The sequence below is a fragment of the Poecilia reticulata genome, linkage group LG22 (assembly GCF_000633615.1).
Source record: "Poecilia reticulata strain Guanapo linkage group LG22, Guppy_female_1.0+MT, whole genome shotgun sequence".
In the NCBI taxonomy this organism is placed as follows: domain Eukaryota; kingdom Metazoa; phylum Chordata; class Actinopteri; order Cyprinodontiformes; family Poeciliidae; genus Poecilia; species Poecilia reticulata.
Genome location: NC_024352.1, coordinates 6198761 through 6212959, shown reverse-complemented (window position 1 = coordinate 6212959; position 14199 = coordinate 6198761). Strand labels below are relative to the sequence as shown.

Here is a 14199-nt window from a genome sequence, read left to right as displayed (position 1 = left end):
ATATATATATATAATATGACTGCAACTGAGTCCATACAGGCCCAGCTTCCCCTTTCAGTCACAGCTAAAACTATTTTAGCTAAAAGAAGATTTCTCTTTTCAAAATGTTCCCAGTTCAATCACAACTACTTCAGCTATTTTTAGGTCTTATCACAGATTTTCAGTTGAAATAATGTCTGGTCTTTGACTAGGCCATTCTGTGCTTCAGTTTGAACAATTCCATGAGACTCTGGCCGTATGTTTGAGGTTGCTGTCCTGCTCGAACCTAATCCTCCTCTCCAGCCTCAAGTCCTTGAGAGCATAGAACTTAACTCTGACCATGCAGCCACCACCGTGCTTCACTATGCTTCACGCAGAGCTTTGAATGTAGTTCAGTTTTGCAGAGAGCCGAACCCGTATCATTTCAACAGGTTTAATTATCAGAGTAAAGTAGGGCTGAATACAAATACACACTGTACAGGTTTTTACTGTAAGTTGGCTCTAACCACTGTTCCCTCTGCAGATAGCTTACTCCTCATCATCACCAGGAAACTATGTGGTGAGTCAAACTGTAAATAAAGCCACTTTATTGAGACATGTCCTCTGCTTATGTGATTTGTAAACCTTTCATTTTGTTTCCCAGGGTCCACCGGGTGGAGGAGGTCCGCCTGGAACTCCCATCATGCCCAGCCCAGGTGGTGCGTCACCCAACTACGTCCCCCGTCACAAACACTCGTCTGTCTATCTCACTTCATTTCCTCACTAAACAATCTTCATTTTCTCTGCTCGCCACCAACTGCTATTGTTCGTTTCTCATTTTCCCCATCTTCCATTGTCTTTATTTTTGATACTTTATCCTTCACTCCATTAAATCCTTTTTTTATTATTATTATTTTTTGTGACATCGTCATTTAAGCAACTTGTCTTTAATGTAGTTGCTTTATTTTTCCTAGATTCAACCAACTCCAGTGAAAACATCTACACAATGATGAATCCCATCGGACCTGGAGGCAACAGACCCAATGTGAGTTCTTTGTTGCAGAATCAATTATTTGTGGCAAAGATGAAAATGTAAATGTTGCTCCATGAAGTTGCTCTAACTGTATTAGTGTTGAGAAACGCTAGGATTAACCCGGGGAGTCTGAATTAAATCACTTCAGCTTTGCCTCCAAAGATTACAATTATACCTACGAGTCCGCAGAGAGAAAAAATGATCTCAAGTCATTCATAATTCCCTCTCACCAGTTCCCTATGGGACCGGGGCCTGATGGGCCAATGGGAGCTATGGGAGCCATGGAGCCACATCACATGAATGGATCACTAGGTGGGTTGAGACACAGTGGGACTTAGCGACTCGCATAATGGCATAATTTTTTATTTCTTTCTGAAAGTACTCAAATCTGTGCTTTACATCCTCAGGGTCTGGGGATATGGATGGGTTGCCAAAGGTGAGTAAACATCTTCTTTAAGCGTTTCTTCTTTGCTCCAACGGCGCTTCAGTCAGATCTTGTATTATTCCTGTTTCGACCCTCTCTCTCTCTCTCTCTCTCTCTCTCTCTCCCACCAGAGCTCTCCTAACAATATGGGAGGCATGAACAATCCTCCCGGGACGCCGCGGGACGACGGTGAAATGGGCGGCAACTTTTTGAACCCATTCCAAAGCGAAAGTGTAAGTGGAGTGGAGCGTGTTGGCGACATTTCACACCCTTTAACGGTTTGTCCTCTCAATCCTGACATAAACCAGTGGATGAATGCAAGCAGAGGGTTTGAATGATTGAAATTTAGGAGTGAAATAAAGTGCTAATATGTCCCTATTATAATAATTTATTAAGAGAAACTTTAAATGTTTTTTTTATAGAAATCTCAGTTTTGCAGACTTTATTTTTTCTTTGTTTCTATTTTTATGCAGTCTGTTTTCTGCAGTTTTAAACCAACAAGGTAAATCAAATCAAAGTTGAATCAAACCCTTTTGGGACATTTTAAAGCAGTCTGGATTCATGGGCATGAGGTTGTATTTATTTTAATGATTCATTTGGACAGTTCTTTTTTAGAGTGAAATGAATTGTAAAGCAGCTTCAGTGAATCTTAAAACGCAAATGAGACACTAGAATTAAATCGACCAATCCAGGAGCGCCAATCTTTTCCCCGAGTGTTGATTGGTTGAGCCCCCAAGTGCAGCCGAGGAAGACTGTAGATGCTGGTTTCTGTGGTAGCACTAATACATATTTTAACTTTGTGTTTGAACTATTAAAATATGCTGTTAAAAGTGTTTATAGAGGGAGTTTCAAGTATCTGTGGTTTTTAATTATTCTCTGGCGATTGTGAACCCCAATTCCTGCAAATACTAGGAGAACACTGTTGAGTCGAGGTCTTCCTCATTCCAGAAACTTGGGACTGACAGTGTCAGCCCCTCAGCATGAAGCTGCCCACACCGTGCTTAACATTTACACCATTATATGTTACAGCCTGTCCTTCCTTCTGTTTTTGTCGTAATAACTGAACAGCTTAGTCTTTCATAGCCCTGCTGAGGACGACAGATGGTGCTGACTCTCTCCAGTTTTGGTGGGGATGAGTGAAGTTAAACAACTTTAGTTTTAAAACGTATTTAAAATGTTTGTTCCATTAAAATGAATCATTAAAAGCTTTAAGTTGCTAACACTCAGTCCATGATGAGTGAATATTAAGATCTGAACACGAAAAGGAATCCATACCCACTGTCAAAAATTAATCTTAATTGTGAGATTTTTGGTTCCTGCGTATCAAACTCAAACATGGCTGTTGGATATCTGGGCCTGAAGATCCAAAATAGACTCATTTTAGAAGCAATCTCGTTGTAAATCTCAAATATTTTCTAGATTTAGGCTTCTTTTTAAGCTGAACTTTACATGTTGGGACGCAGCACTTTAAATTTTGTCTTTAGCAACAAAAAAACTCACTTTTATCCACATTTACTCCTTGTAAGAGCTTGTGTTCTGCTTGCATTGTAGCCGCTTACTAATCTCTTAGAACTTCATTCTGTGCCCTCTGTACCAGTGATGTGATTATAGCCGATTGATTGAACTTTATCTGAAACTCTCAAAGCAAACACCTTGGTTCTGGTTAAAATGGCGTAGCGGGTGGGAGGTGATGGGTTTGGTTCCCTTCGTTGTGTAAAATTTGTGACGCTCTCTTACCCTCGACCTGCAGAGCCACGGGGTTCACGGGACGGCAACAAGCTGAGCTCAGATAAAAGGCTGCAGCGCTGCTGTCAACTAAAAACAAAATACGTCTGATTCATTGATAGAGCGATCGGGTTGTTCTCCGCATCGAACCGGGTTCCTGTGTCAGGGTTCCTCCCAGTCTTATATTGGCAATCTAATAAATATTGTAGCCTAACAGGAATTGCAGCTAGTGAACTGTAGCTAGTGCTGTTATGAAATGCCTTTTTTCTGTTTTAGAAACAGAATAAAGATATCAGAAATCATAAAGAGGTGCTGTATAGAATCTATTGCCCCTTTTCCACTGGCCTAGATGTTTTGCGAATACCAATTCATTCCAAATGAACATCTGAAAAAGCAGAGAGGACAAAAAGTGCCCATTTATCTCACTCTCCGAGTAGAGGCCAACTTCAGTAGATTTGTGGGAAATTCAGGAACTGAAATCCAAATGGTTAAACATCTGGTGCTCAAATATCCAGGATGGTCTGAAAACTAGTCGTTTTGTAAATTTGAGTCTGGGAAATTGAGAAAGGAAGCCGTTCTGGAACCCCGGCCTGAGAGCGCCGCTGTAAAGCGTGCTTTATCTCTGGAAGCAGTTTGACCTCCCTTCCTGTTTGTTGAAGACAACAGAAACATGACAGCGCTGACTGATGGAGTCTGTTGTATAAGCAGCCTGACTCAGACCTCAAGTCTGTGCTTCCTGCAGCTCTGCAGGCCTGGGTCTGAGCGCCCTCTAGTGTTTAATCGTTGTCAGTGATATCTCCACTCATTTCTGCCCTCCTCCTCCCCCCTTTCCCTCTCTCTCTTTTCAGTATTCACCCAACATGACGATGAGTGTGTGATTTTCTTTTTTTTTTTTTTCTTTTTAATCTTTCTCCCCCAATTTTTTGTGACTGCACCTGATTTTTTTATTTTTATTTTTATTTTTTTTTATCATTTTCTTCAATCCTAACTTAACCTTCGGACTGACCCGCCTCTCCTCATCGCACACACACCTTTTCTCACCTTTGCCCCCTCCCTCCTGACGGCGTCCATCCTCCACCGCCCCCAACCCGCCCTCCGTCTTTCCTCTCCTCCCTTCGGGAACTGGTGCGGCCACGCAGCCTTCCGGGAGCGCCCTGGAGCATGCTGGGACTCTAATTAAGACGGGCCCTCCCGGAGCGTGCAAAATGGTCGCCGGCGTGAGCAGGAAGCAGTCGCAGGGCAGCAGGAAGGGCCTCCTCTCCGACTCCGGCCCCAGCCTCCCCGGCTTTCTCTCGGGGTCCAGACAATGAGCGAGGGGATGGAGGAGACCGGAGAGCGCCGCCGTCCCTCATGGACTCTCTTTGCAGCTGCTGGGAATCTCATCAACCGCAACGTTGGATTTTTATTTTATTTTTTTATCCGTCTTTACTGGTTTTTGTTTTTGCTCCCAACAGATTCCACGGAGGGCCATCAATGTCCCTACAACATTGTTGTTTTTTTTTCTGTACGTGTACATTTGTAACAGAGTTGTTGTGATGATCAGTGAACATGTTTTTCCAAAATTCTTTTGTGTATGTAATGTATCATTGCTATTTTTATTTTTATTTTAATTGTATTATTATTATGATATTGCTATCATTTTAAGATTAAGTTTTTTTTTTCGTTTGTTTTTAGGGGCACACTGTTTAAATGAAGACAGCACATGTGCAAAAACACACACACACACACACACACGCACACGAGTCTCAAATACAGATTCCTCTCATTTAGAATATCGTTGGAAAGTTGATTCATATCAGAAATTCAATTCAAAATGTTAAATTAATCAGAGTTGAATGTTGTAAGTGTATATTTAAGTTAGTGATTATAGCTGACGGCTGATGAAAATGTGAAATGCGGTTTCCAACAAAATTTGAATGAAAACCATCAAAGAAAAAAAAAGTTACTGAAAAGTTTTCCCGCTCATTAAAACTTTATATGCACTCAGTACTTGACCCGGGCTCCTTTTGCACTAATTTCTGCATCGTTAGATTCTCTACTGGGGTTTAAGTCGTGCAAGTTTACCAGCCAGTCAAGCTCAGACTGTACAAAAACAAAAAGAAATGTGCTGCTGAGCAACAAACAGTACAGTCTTTGTCCTGTACTGTTGACTTTGTGTCGGCTTGATGAATGGGACAGCTGTACTCCATGCTAGTGCATGCAATCATGCAATAGCACTTTTATTTTTTTTCATCCACCCAGTTTTCCATTGACATGCTTACGGCAGCAGGGTGTTTAATCGCCGCCAGGTCAGAGGTCGCCATCTTAGCAGAAGCTGGATTTTGGATTTTCAATTGGCCGTCGACCTTGATCAGCTGAATAAATATATCACTCTGTCAGTTTCACATTTTGAATTTAAACACTGAAATAAATGGTTTGATGATATTCAGACTCGCTGAGAAGCACCTGTAATTTGCTGCGCGTCACATGGCTTTCTGTGAGCACACTGCCCCCTGCTGGTGGGATTTTATTTCCTCCATTACGGTACCTATTGAGGATTTTTGAAAACATCCAGGCCTTTTTACTCCCTTGCTCACAAGCAGCAGCAGCAGCTCTGCCTCCTGCTTTTGTAACTTTGCTGCAGTAAAAAAAAATAATAATAATGCACAGCTCTATTTATTTATGTACTTTTTATTTGTTTATAAATCCTTTTTTTTTTTTTTTTCCTTTTTGTATGTGTCATCCCTGTTTTTGTCGTCGATTGCAGAATTGGTAGCAACTGTATAAATCTGCAGATGCGCTCAGCAGAGTCCTCCATCTGAGCCCGAAAGGTTCTGTCCACTCCACCCCACCGTCCTCTTGCCAATTTTGCGATCCTTTTTGTCTGCCTGTGCTGTTTTGGAGCTCGCTTTGCCGAAAGGAAGGTCTGGGAGCCGCAAATCTCTGCTCCGTTGACTAAAAGAGCGATGTCCCTCCTCTTCCTCCTCCTTCTCCGTCCTTATCCCTTTATTCTCATCTCTCCATCAGGCTGGCATTCTTACACAAACACCTCTTCTCCCCTCCTCCCCCCCTCCTTCACTTCTGAATTTTTTTGTACAACTCTCCATGTTTTTTTGATTTGTTCTGTTTTTCTTTTCTTTTTCTTTTTTTCTTTTTGTAAATACTGTAAAATGCATTTTGATATCATTGACATGTTTTGATATTTCAAATCACAACTGAACAGTTGATCAGTAGCGTGCTGATTCAGGCAAACTGTGTGTACTTTTAACCAGAAATGATATGAAACTTAAAAACCGGAGCTGCTATAGACGATTATGCTATTTCACCTCACAACCCATATTTACGTGGGGGTTTTTGGGAGGGGGGGGCTCTCTGTGCTGCAACTGAGCAGGACAAAAGGAGGAAAATTACCTGTAGTTAGTTCTGGGATAACTCATCGACACATGTTTTAAACATGGTGCATTTGAGGTGACTAAAGAAAAATACAAAGTAGGAAATTTGTTTTCTTTTTTTTTCTTTTTTTTTTTTTGTGTGCAATTTTTGGCAGAATTTTCAAAGACCGGGTGCAAAAACAAATGACACGTGGTCTCGGATGCACTGCAGCTCAGCTTCTTTTGACTCGACAACACAAAAAAACAAAAAACAAAGCAGGGCACAGAGGACACTGGCTCTCAGTCCAGCACACCAGAGATCAGAGTACATACTTTACTATACTATGAAGGATTTTCTAATCTATTTAAAATCAGGCAAGAGAAACGTTTGTGGGAGCAAGAGGAAGGAAGGAGAGAAAAAAGCCACATGGACATATTTGTTGCTAAGATGAGGTAAAGAAAGTGCATCAACATGCGTTTTCTCCCGTGTACTTTAATACTGTTGTATAAAATGCAGTCCGACTTCTCTTTCTGTCCTGTAAGCAAAGCCGTCACAATGTTGATCATTACTGTATTTCTATCGTGCTGATGTATAATACTGTAACATTAAGGGATGGGGAGGGTTAAGAGAGGACTTTTCGGGCAAAATTGGGAGTAAAGATTTTTTTGTTTTTGTTTTTTTTCTGTTCGGTTCCTCATTATTTCCTCCTGATGACAAAGCAGTATTGAATATGAGGCAGGAAGTTGCTTTGTATATCATGTTAGGGTAGTTTCAGATCCTAAATGTCTTGTGTAGTTAAAAAAAGAGGTTCCTTCGTATGTTTCTTTATATTGTAAAGTTACTTTAGACAAAAAAAAAAAAGTTGCTTATTGGAAAAAAAAAAAAGGTTGGAAATCTACATCGATGCTGATTAAATGTACTTTATTTTATTGTTTTGTTTTAATTTCCATCAACTTGTCGGTCGTTTTTGCCTGTGTCCCCCTTGTTGTAGATACATATTAAAAAGAAATAAAATGACTTCACTCCTTTTGCCATGAACACAAGCTCCTGTGTTCCTTATTTGAACCCCGAACATTTTTCTTCTCAAATATTTGTTTTCCATTAGGCTAACAAAAGACATTCAAACACACAGACCGAGTGAAAAGATGTTAACTATAGTTTTGCGGTTAGTTTTACATCTACTTCACAGAAGGTGAAACTGTCATTTATGCAGATCAAGAACCGACTGGTTGATGCAAAATGATGCAGGAAGCTGCGGATGTAGCTGGACTCGACACTTATTTAATAAAATAAAACGAAATAAAACCAGACCGCAAATCTAATGCTTCACAGTTTCAGAAGTCCAAATTATTTTTGTTCCAACTGCGCCGAGTGGCGACGCGGTGACCTCCTGCTCCTCTCCCTGTGACTGAGGCCAGGAGGAGCGAACAGAGAGGAGGCCTGGGGCAGCAGAGGGAGCAGGGCCGCTCTGGAAGATGCTGAGGTCGGGGGAGAGGAGGAGCAGGGCGGGCGCGGCTGAAACCAGGACACGCGTCTGATTCCTGCAGGTAAAACGTTAGCTGGCACCTGCAGGTGAGAGTCCGGTTGCTTCGTTAAGGGCGGGAGGTGAAGTGGAGGATTGATCGCAGTGACAGAGGGGAGGGTGTTCCTGCGGAGATAAAAGCGAGGGGATGAGCAGGCTGAAAGCTTCGTGTCTGACCCTCCTGGTGACGGAATCCTCTTGGGGACACCGCCGTCTGACTTGGTTGTAACCGAGTCCTTGCTCCAGCATTTACGAACGTCCCCGGTAAACCCAGCATCCGGTCTGCGCGCCACGTCGTTCTCCATCTCCTCATCTACGTCCTCGTCTCCACGTTCTCCCTGCACCTCTCCTTCCTCCTCGAGGCTCCTCTCCCTCATTCCCTGTTCGTAAGCCCTCTGCAGGGAGTCCAGGTTGTTGATGGCCAACCACGGCTCAGACGACACCCTCTGTCTGGAAGCCGGACCGCTGCACGGACTCGACTGACTCAGCTCGAACGACGAGCGTCTGCTGCCGCTTCCGTGTTTGCCTGCTGGACATAAACGAACAGAAAAGGCCGAGTCAGAGTTATTACTAAATGATACTATTTCTACGATTCCAAAATTACACTCTTGTATTTGTTCCAGGAACAATCTGACTAAACACAATGTCGTTTAGTCGATGTAGTTTCTTGCCGGATTCAAAGCTAGAAATTCGCATCCGAGGGACATTTCTACTTTGCAACTTGGAAATTACCCAGCATTCATGGAATTAGTCTGAACCAACTTTGAATGCCGTTGCGATATGAAATTTCCTGGCATTTAAAAGGAAACTTTCTTCTGAGGGCATTTGCTAAATGTTAGCCATTCATTACCCAGTGTTGATGTGGGGCTGGGATCATTATAGCACAGTTCTCGTCTTCTAGCTGTAGATTTTAGATTCAATAATTGTGAGGTAGTTCACCTTTACCAGCCAAACAATCCCGCAGTATGAAGCCACCACCACCATGCCTGACAGTGGCTACAGAGTTATTGGAGTTAAAAGCGTCATTTTGACCCGTCCAATAACATTTCTCGTCAACTAGCTGGTTCTGCCTTTATTACATCTGATTGTAAACCCTTTCTCCAGATGACTTTAGACTTCTCCAGATGGAAAGTTGCCCATTTTGGAGCAGAGCTGTCATTCGTTCTTGTCTTTCATCTGAGGCTTATGATAAGGGCCAGTTAACTGAGACCTGAAGACACTTTGTTTATTCAAGATACGCAACCAGTTCTCATGATTTTAACCAATTTCTGACAAGAGGATAGGTCAAATTTTTTTGTTTTGTTCTTTTGTTGTTTTTTGCTTTTAATCCTCACTTGTTCCTCTGAAGTTAAAGATGTTTCCCCCCTCAGGTGAGCTTGGCGAACCCGTCTTCAGGATGATGTCGGACGGGGACATGCAGGACACGGGGGAGGAGTCCGGAGACGGGGGAACGTTCAGGTACCTCCTGGTCACTGGGCCTCTGTTCGTGCCCGTCTCCGTAGCAATGATGATGATGTCACGACCTTTGGCCCGGCAAGCGTCTATTAGCACCTGAAATAAAAGATCATCTGTGGTACTCTTACATTTGGCTCTTATATCTTCTTTTTAGGATTTTTCTCTATTTTTTATTTTTTTTCTTCGTTGGGATAATAACCTGCACTGTGGGTTGGTGTTGTGCGTTGATGGCGTAGACCAAAGCTGAGGCTCCAGAGCTGTCCTCTATGCACGGGTCAGCTCCTGCAGCCACCAAGGCGGACGCCACCGGAGCGCCCGCTCTCTGCATGCAGGCGTACATCAGAGCAGTGCGACCCTCCTGGTCCTGTGCGTTGGGATCTGCCTGATTGTAGGTGATGCTGTTTAAATATCTCTGAAATTCAAACTTCAGCTGATCTAAATGATGTTTGCTTCCCACCATGAAAAAACAACAACTGCTCTGGGTTTGTCGGTTTTCTGTTGTGGCTCCTGCGTGAAGATTCACAAGCAAAGTGTCTGTTTCATAATGCACTTTTGACAAGAGGTTTTGTGTTCCACAATGGGCAAAACGTTCAAGAACACACACGTAGGTGGATGAAGTACTTAAATCTGAGGCTTATTTAAGTATTTTTTTGTCTACTTTCTAGTGCAAAAATGTTAGTACACTTGAAATAAAAAAAAATACTAATTCATAAGTAACTTTTCTGCATCGTATAAGCTTGTTTTTAGACAGTAATTCCTTAATATTGATGGAAAAAGTACTAGTTGTAAGTGAAATAATCTTCTAGCGGAACAACAAATTTTTCCATATTCCACCGGGAAATTATTTCACTTATATCTAACACTCTTTCATCAATATTAAGGAATTATTCACTTTAAACAAGCTCATATATCACGCTGAGAAGCTACTTATAAGTTAGGTTTGTCTTGTTTCAAATGTACTAAGATATATGCGTAAGAAACCAGACCAAGAATACTTAGCAGGATTTTGCTGTGAAAAGACATTAACAGTCACACGTGTGTTTTCATGAAAGGGGAAGTATTTGTCACCACAGTTTGACCTTATTCTGCAGCAGGAATCTCAGGAGTTTCACACTCTCCTTCCAGGCTGGCTCTCCTCCCAGGGCCTTGCAGGCAGCCAGTAGGGGCGTCTCTCCTCTCTGGTTGCTCCCGTTCACCTGAGCCCCGCCTTCCACGAGGAGGCGGACCAGACGAAGCTTCCCGCAGGAGGCTGCGCTGATGAGGGGGCTGGAGTCTGTCAGAGGATCCCCCATTCGCCCTGAGAGGCAAAACAAAGGCAGGCAGGCTGCATTGTAGTCGCTGACCCGGTGTTAAATTTATGGCACATTTTTTAAAGTACAACGGTTTCAAATGATGCATAGTCAAACAAATGCGTGCAACACCACCAACAGAAACGGATGTTTGGGGGAAAAAAATGTAAATTTGCAATTCATCAACAAGCTTCTGGCTCTCCATTTGACCAATCTAAGGCAGTGGAAATCATTCATATTTGTTGGTGTCCAGCAATAAACAATTACTTTTAGGAATAGTCTGTACATTTCTAGATCTAAATGTCTTCACAAAGAAGATTTTATAGTCAAAGGAGACCAAAAAAATCGGTATTTTGGAAGAAAATTATTGTACTTTTGTTGTCTTTTTGTATATTTTTCGTCACCCGCTAAAACTTCCTAAATTGAAATATAAGTTGAGAACAAAGAGGGAGAAAGACATTGGTTGATGTGTATTAAATTGACAAAAAGCACGTCACTTACCTTTTTGCTGTCAATTCAGCCGGAAAGAAATCATTTCACACCGAAATCGTTGTTAATCCTTTGAAACATTTGCCTGTGGTTTTTAGAGGGAGCGCCTCACATGCTTCACCGCGTCGCTGCGATCTGCAGAGGGAAAAGTGAGTTTCCCTCTGCAGCCTCCCTCCCACCGGCTCTATAATCCCTGCTCTCCTGCTCCCTGTTGGCGCAGGAGAGGTTCGGCTCAGGGCGGGCGCTCAAAGTCATAAACGGTTTCCAGCCCAAAATGTCACCTGTTGCAAACACAGCATCACAAAGAGCCAGAGGGCCTTTGATATGAGTCAGCTTTGAACGGCTCTCATCTGCCCTGCGACCACCGTCTGTGTTCAAATAGACGCAGGGAAAAGACAAAAACAAGCAAAAACCCCTCGACATGCACAGGCTCTCTGTTGAACTCTCAGCAGTTCATTAAAACTGTCTGCTGCTACTGCTGCTGCTTTGGAGTTGATCAATTTCAGTGATTCAGTTCCAGAAGTAAAACTCTAGATTCCTGAAACAAAGAGTGGAATATTTTAGGGGTTTGTTTCTGTAAATTCTTTTTTTTTTTTATAAATGTGGCTTACAGGATTCAGAAAAAAATCCTCAGACAACTGATGTGTGGATATTGGGCAAATACTATGTTATGAAATCTCAGATATTCCAGAAGTCACAGTTGTTTTTAAAGCATCAACATCAGTATATTTGACAAATCTTTTGAATACCATAAGCTTAGAGCTATTATCCTGAAAAAAATAAAATAGTGACAGACTCCTTCAGTGACTGACTGCTGCATCCCAGGTGCACATAGGAGTTTTATAGCAGATCCTTCTTCCCAGCAGCTGTACGACTATAACCATCACTTGCTATTATTTTTATGTCTTTCCTGTTACTTTTAAATGTCTCTTGTAACCCTGATTTTTTTAAAAAAAATAAATACGCCATATGATATCTAATAACTCCATAGTATTTTATGCTGTGAACCTGCCCTCATTGCACAGCCTCTTTTCCGACTTTCTGTTTTTATTGCAGTTCAATTTAGTTCATTTACATACCAACAAATCACAGCTAAAGGCCCTATAAGGTACATTTTTACCTTGATATGAAAGTACTTGGCTGTCACTTTGCCGCTGCTACACCTGATTTTCTCACTGAAGGACAATAAAGAACATTTCACTTTAACTTGTCCCCAAAACAGGATGATGTAGGTCTGAATGTTTACAAAGAAAACATGCATAATGTTATGCATTTTTGTTTTATTTAACCTCCATGAAGTCTATTGCTACCTCCATTAGCCCCACCACAACCTACAGAATCGATGACTGCTATACATTTCTGGCTTCCCTAAAAGAATGTGACTCCTTCTACGGCTACTACTACTACTGAGCGTATGCAGCATTCTCATCCTCTGGTCTCCTCACTGCTAGTTAGCTCCATGTTTAAGAATCGATTTTAAGTTGCTTTTAATCACTTTTGAAGCCATTAAAGGTGTTAGGGGAGGAACAAAAACCCTCAGTGGTGCATCCTTTTCCTCAAAAAAGGCAAAAGGCCTTTCTGAAGACTCTTTCCTGTAGAAGGAAGTGCAACTGCACTTCCTTCTACAGCTCCTACTTCGTCACGTAAACACACCCATGTGCATTTATATAACATATATACAGCTTTAGTCCTCAAGACAAATATTTCACTAACACAGAATTGCAGTTCAACTGGTTTTATCAGTGTGGCTCAGACAGTCTTGTACTCTTTTACCACCATCCCTTCAGCACAGACAGGATTTTGCCTTTTTTTCCCCCTTTTGTTTGTTCTGCCTTTTAAGCATATTTTTTTTACCCACAAAGAAACACAATAATACTGAATGAATAACTGCCTCATCCTGAAAGTTGCAGCTGTCTGTAATAAACCAGGTTGGAGCACATCGTCATTGTTTTTGTTATTTCACAATTACAACAGTTTCATGATGTGGCCTTAATCTAATTAAGAGGGTTTAAAGGCTGAAACTGAAGCTGTCCCTTCTCAGACTGGTATGGCCAACTATTTTACTATATAATTGTTTGACAAGCTCTTTTAACTGGATGTTTAAGTTTTTTTCTTGTCGCATAAGCACTTTCATGATCTAGAATTTCTTTACTTGCAGTTATCATCAGAGTTGCCACACACATCCTGCTTCCATTAAATATGTGTTTTGCTAATGGCTCTACGCCTCGATGTCAGGAGGTATGATAGATACTGTAGAATATTTCCATAAACTTTGCATATTTCTGAAAAAAACAAGTGATTTTGGAAGAAACTAAAGAAAAAACTTCTTTTCTCCATCCAGTATATAATTTCATACATGTTGCAGGGATGAACATCCAGCTCATGTTGTGAAATAAAACGATGTATTTTGTAAAATCTGTATCTTTGAGTAAACTGATTAAAGTTTTACGTACTGTACGTGTTAGTTACCTAACCGGGGGCATCGTCACAAACTATTGACTAATAGTTTGCACTAATAGTTTGCACCGCAATACATTCTTTATTGACCTGTACTTTTGGACAGAGTAAGCTATTTGAAAATGAGTGTTGTGTCATTAGTTGTGGCTCATGTCAGTCAAGTTGGAAACTCATTTGTAGCTTAAAGTTTATTAAAGGATTAATACACTGGTTTTGGAGGAGGAACTTGGTCTGCATTTGATCACCCTTAGTTCAAAATATAGGATTCTCTGACTTGTTAAATCTGTATTTTTCACTAAAAAGTTACATTTTTATCAAGCTGAGATTTATTAAACTTGAAGTTGTTTAGTTTGTTTTGATTTATTGACATGTACTAACCTAAGGATTCATATCTACACCTAAATATATATTTTTATATATCTGCCTTTAGCTGTCTAATGATGGAAGACCACCCTCATGACCGGTGGTTTGAATTATATCTTATTACGGCCTGCCA

The 14199-nt window shown here is 41.4% G+C and overlaps 2 protein-coding genes across 8 annotated transcripts in view; one reads left to right on the top strand and one right to left on the bottom strand.

Annotated features, from left to right (window-relative positions):
• The window catches only part of LOC103458469 (single-stranded DNA-binding protein 3), a 44999-nt gene extending 35533 nt beyond the window's left edge, over positions 1–9466 (top strand). Inside the window, exons 12-18 of one of the 4 annotated variants that reach the window (XM_008399306.2) lie at positions 503–538; positions 623–677; positions 933–1003; positions 1225–1303; positions 1399–1427; positions 1547–1648; positions 9384–9466. In XM_008399306.2, the coding sequence (XP_008397528.1) occupies positions 503–538; positions 623–677; positions 933–1003; positions 1225–1303; positions 1399–1427; positions 1547–1648; positions 9384–9413 (402 nt within the window). In that variant the 3' untranslated portion in view covers positions 9414–9466. Of the gene's footprint in view, positions 1–502; positions 539–622; positions 678–932; positions 1004–1224; positions 1304–1398; positions 1428–1546; positions 1649–3988; positions 5166–9383 lie in introns of those variants that run through there. The other 3 variants (XM_017302553.1, XM_008399305.2, XM_008399307.2) reach the window with 3 other exon arrangements.
• Positions 6636–12164, bottom strand: LOC103458468 (ankyrin repeat domain-containing protein 34B). Of its 4 annotated transcripts, none has more exons than XM_008399299.2 (5): positions 11259–12164; positions 10548–10765; positions 9668–9850; positions 9348–9564; positions 6636–8542 (listed from the first exon to the last, which is right to left on the bottom strand). In XM_008399299.2, the coding sequence occupies exons 2-5, from the start codon at positions 10758–10760 to the stop codon at positions 7839–7841; spliced, it is 1317 nt and encodes a 438-aa protein (XP_008397521.1). In that variant the 5' UTR covers positions 10761–10765; positions 11259–12164; the 3' UTR covers positions 6636–7838. The 4 variants fall into 4 exon arrangements, with proteins under 4 accessions (XP_008397521.1, XP_017158040.1, XP_008397523.1 ...); XM_017302551.1 differs by having other exon boundaries at positions 6636–8539; XM_008399301.2 differs by lacking the exon at positions 11259–12164 and having other exon boundaries at positions 9668–9846; positions 10548–10634.
• Between the last annotated feature and the right edge of the window lie 2035 nt (positions 12165–14199).

Bases quoted from the DNA above. Each gene is read 5' to 3' on its own strand.
- LOC103458468 (XM_008399299.2), bottom strand. From the start codon at position 10,760: ATGGGGGATCCTCTGACAGACTCCAGCCCCCTCATCAGCGCAGCCTCC. The intron at 9,851-10,547 runs GTCAAACTGTGG...ACCTACAATCAG, and splicing joins GATTCCTGCTGCAGAATAAG to GCAGATCCCAACGCACAGGA. The intron at 9,565-9,667 runs GTTATTATCCCA...CTTTTATTTCAG, and splicing joins AACACCAACCCACAGTGCAG to GTGCTAATAGACGCTTGCCG.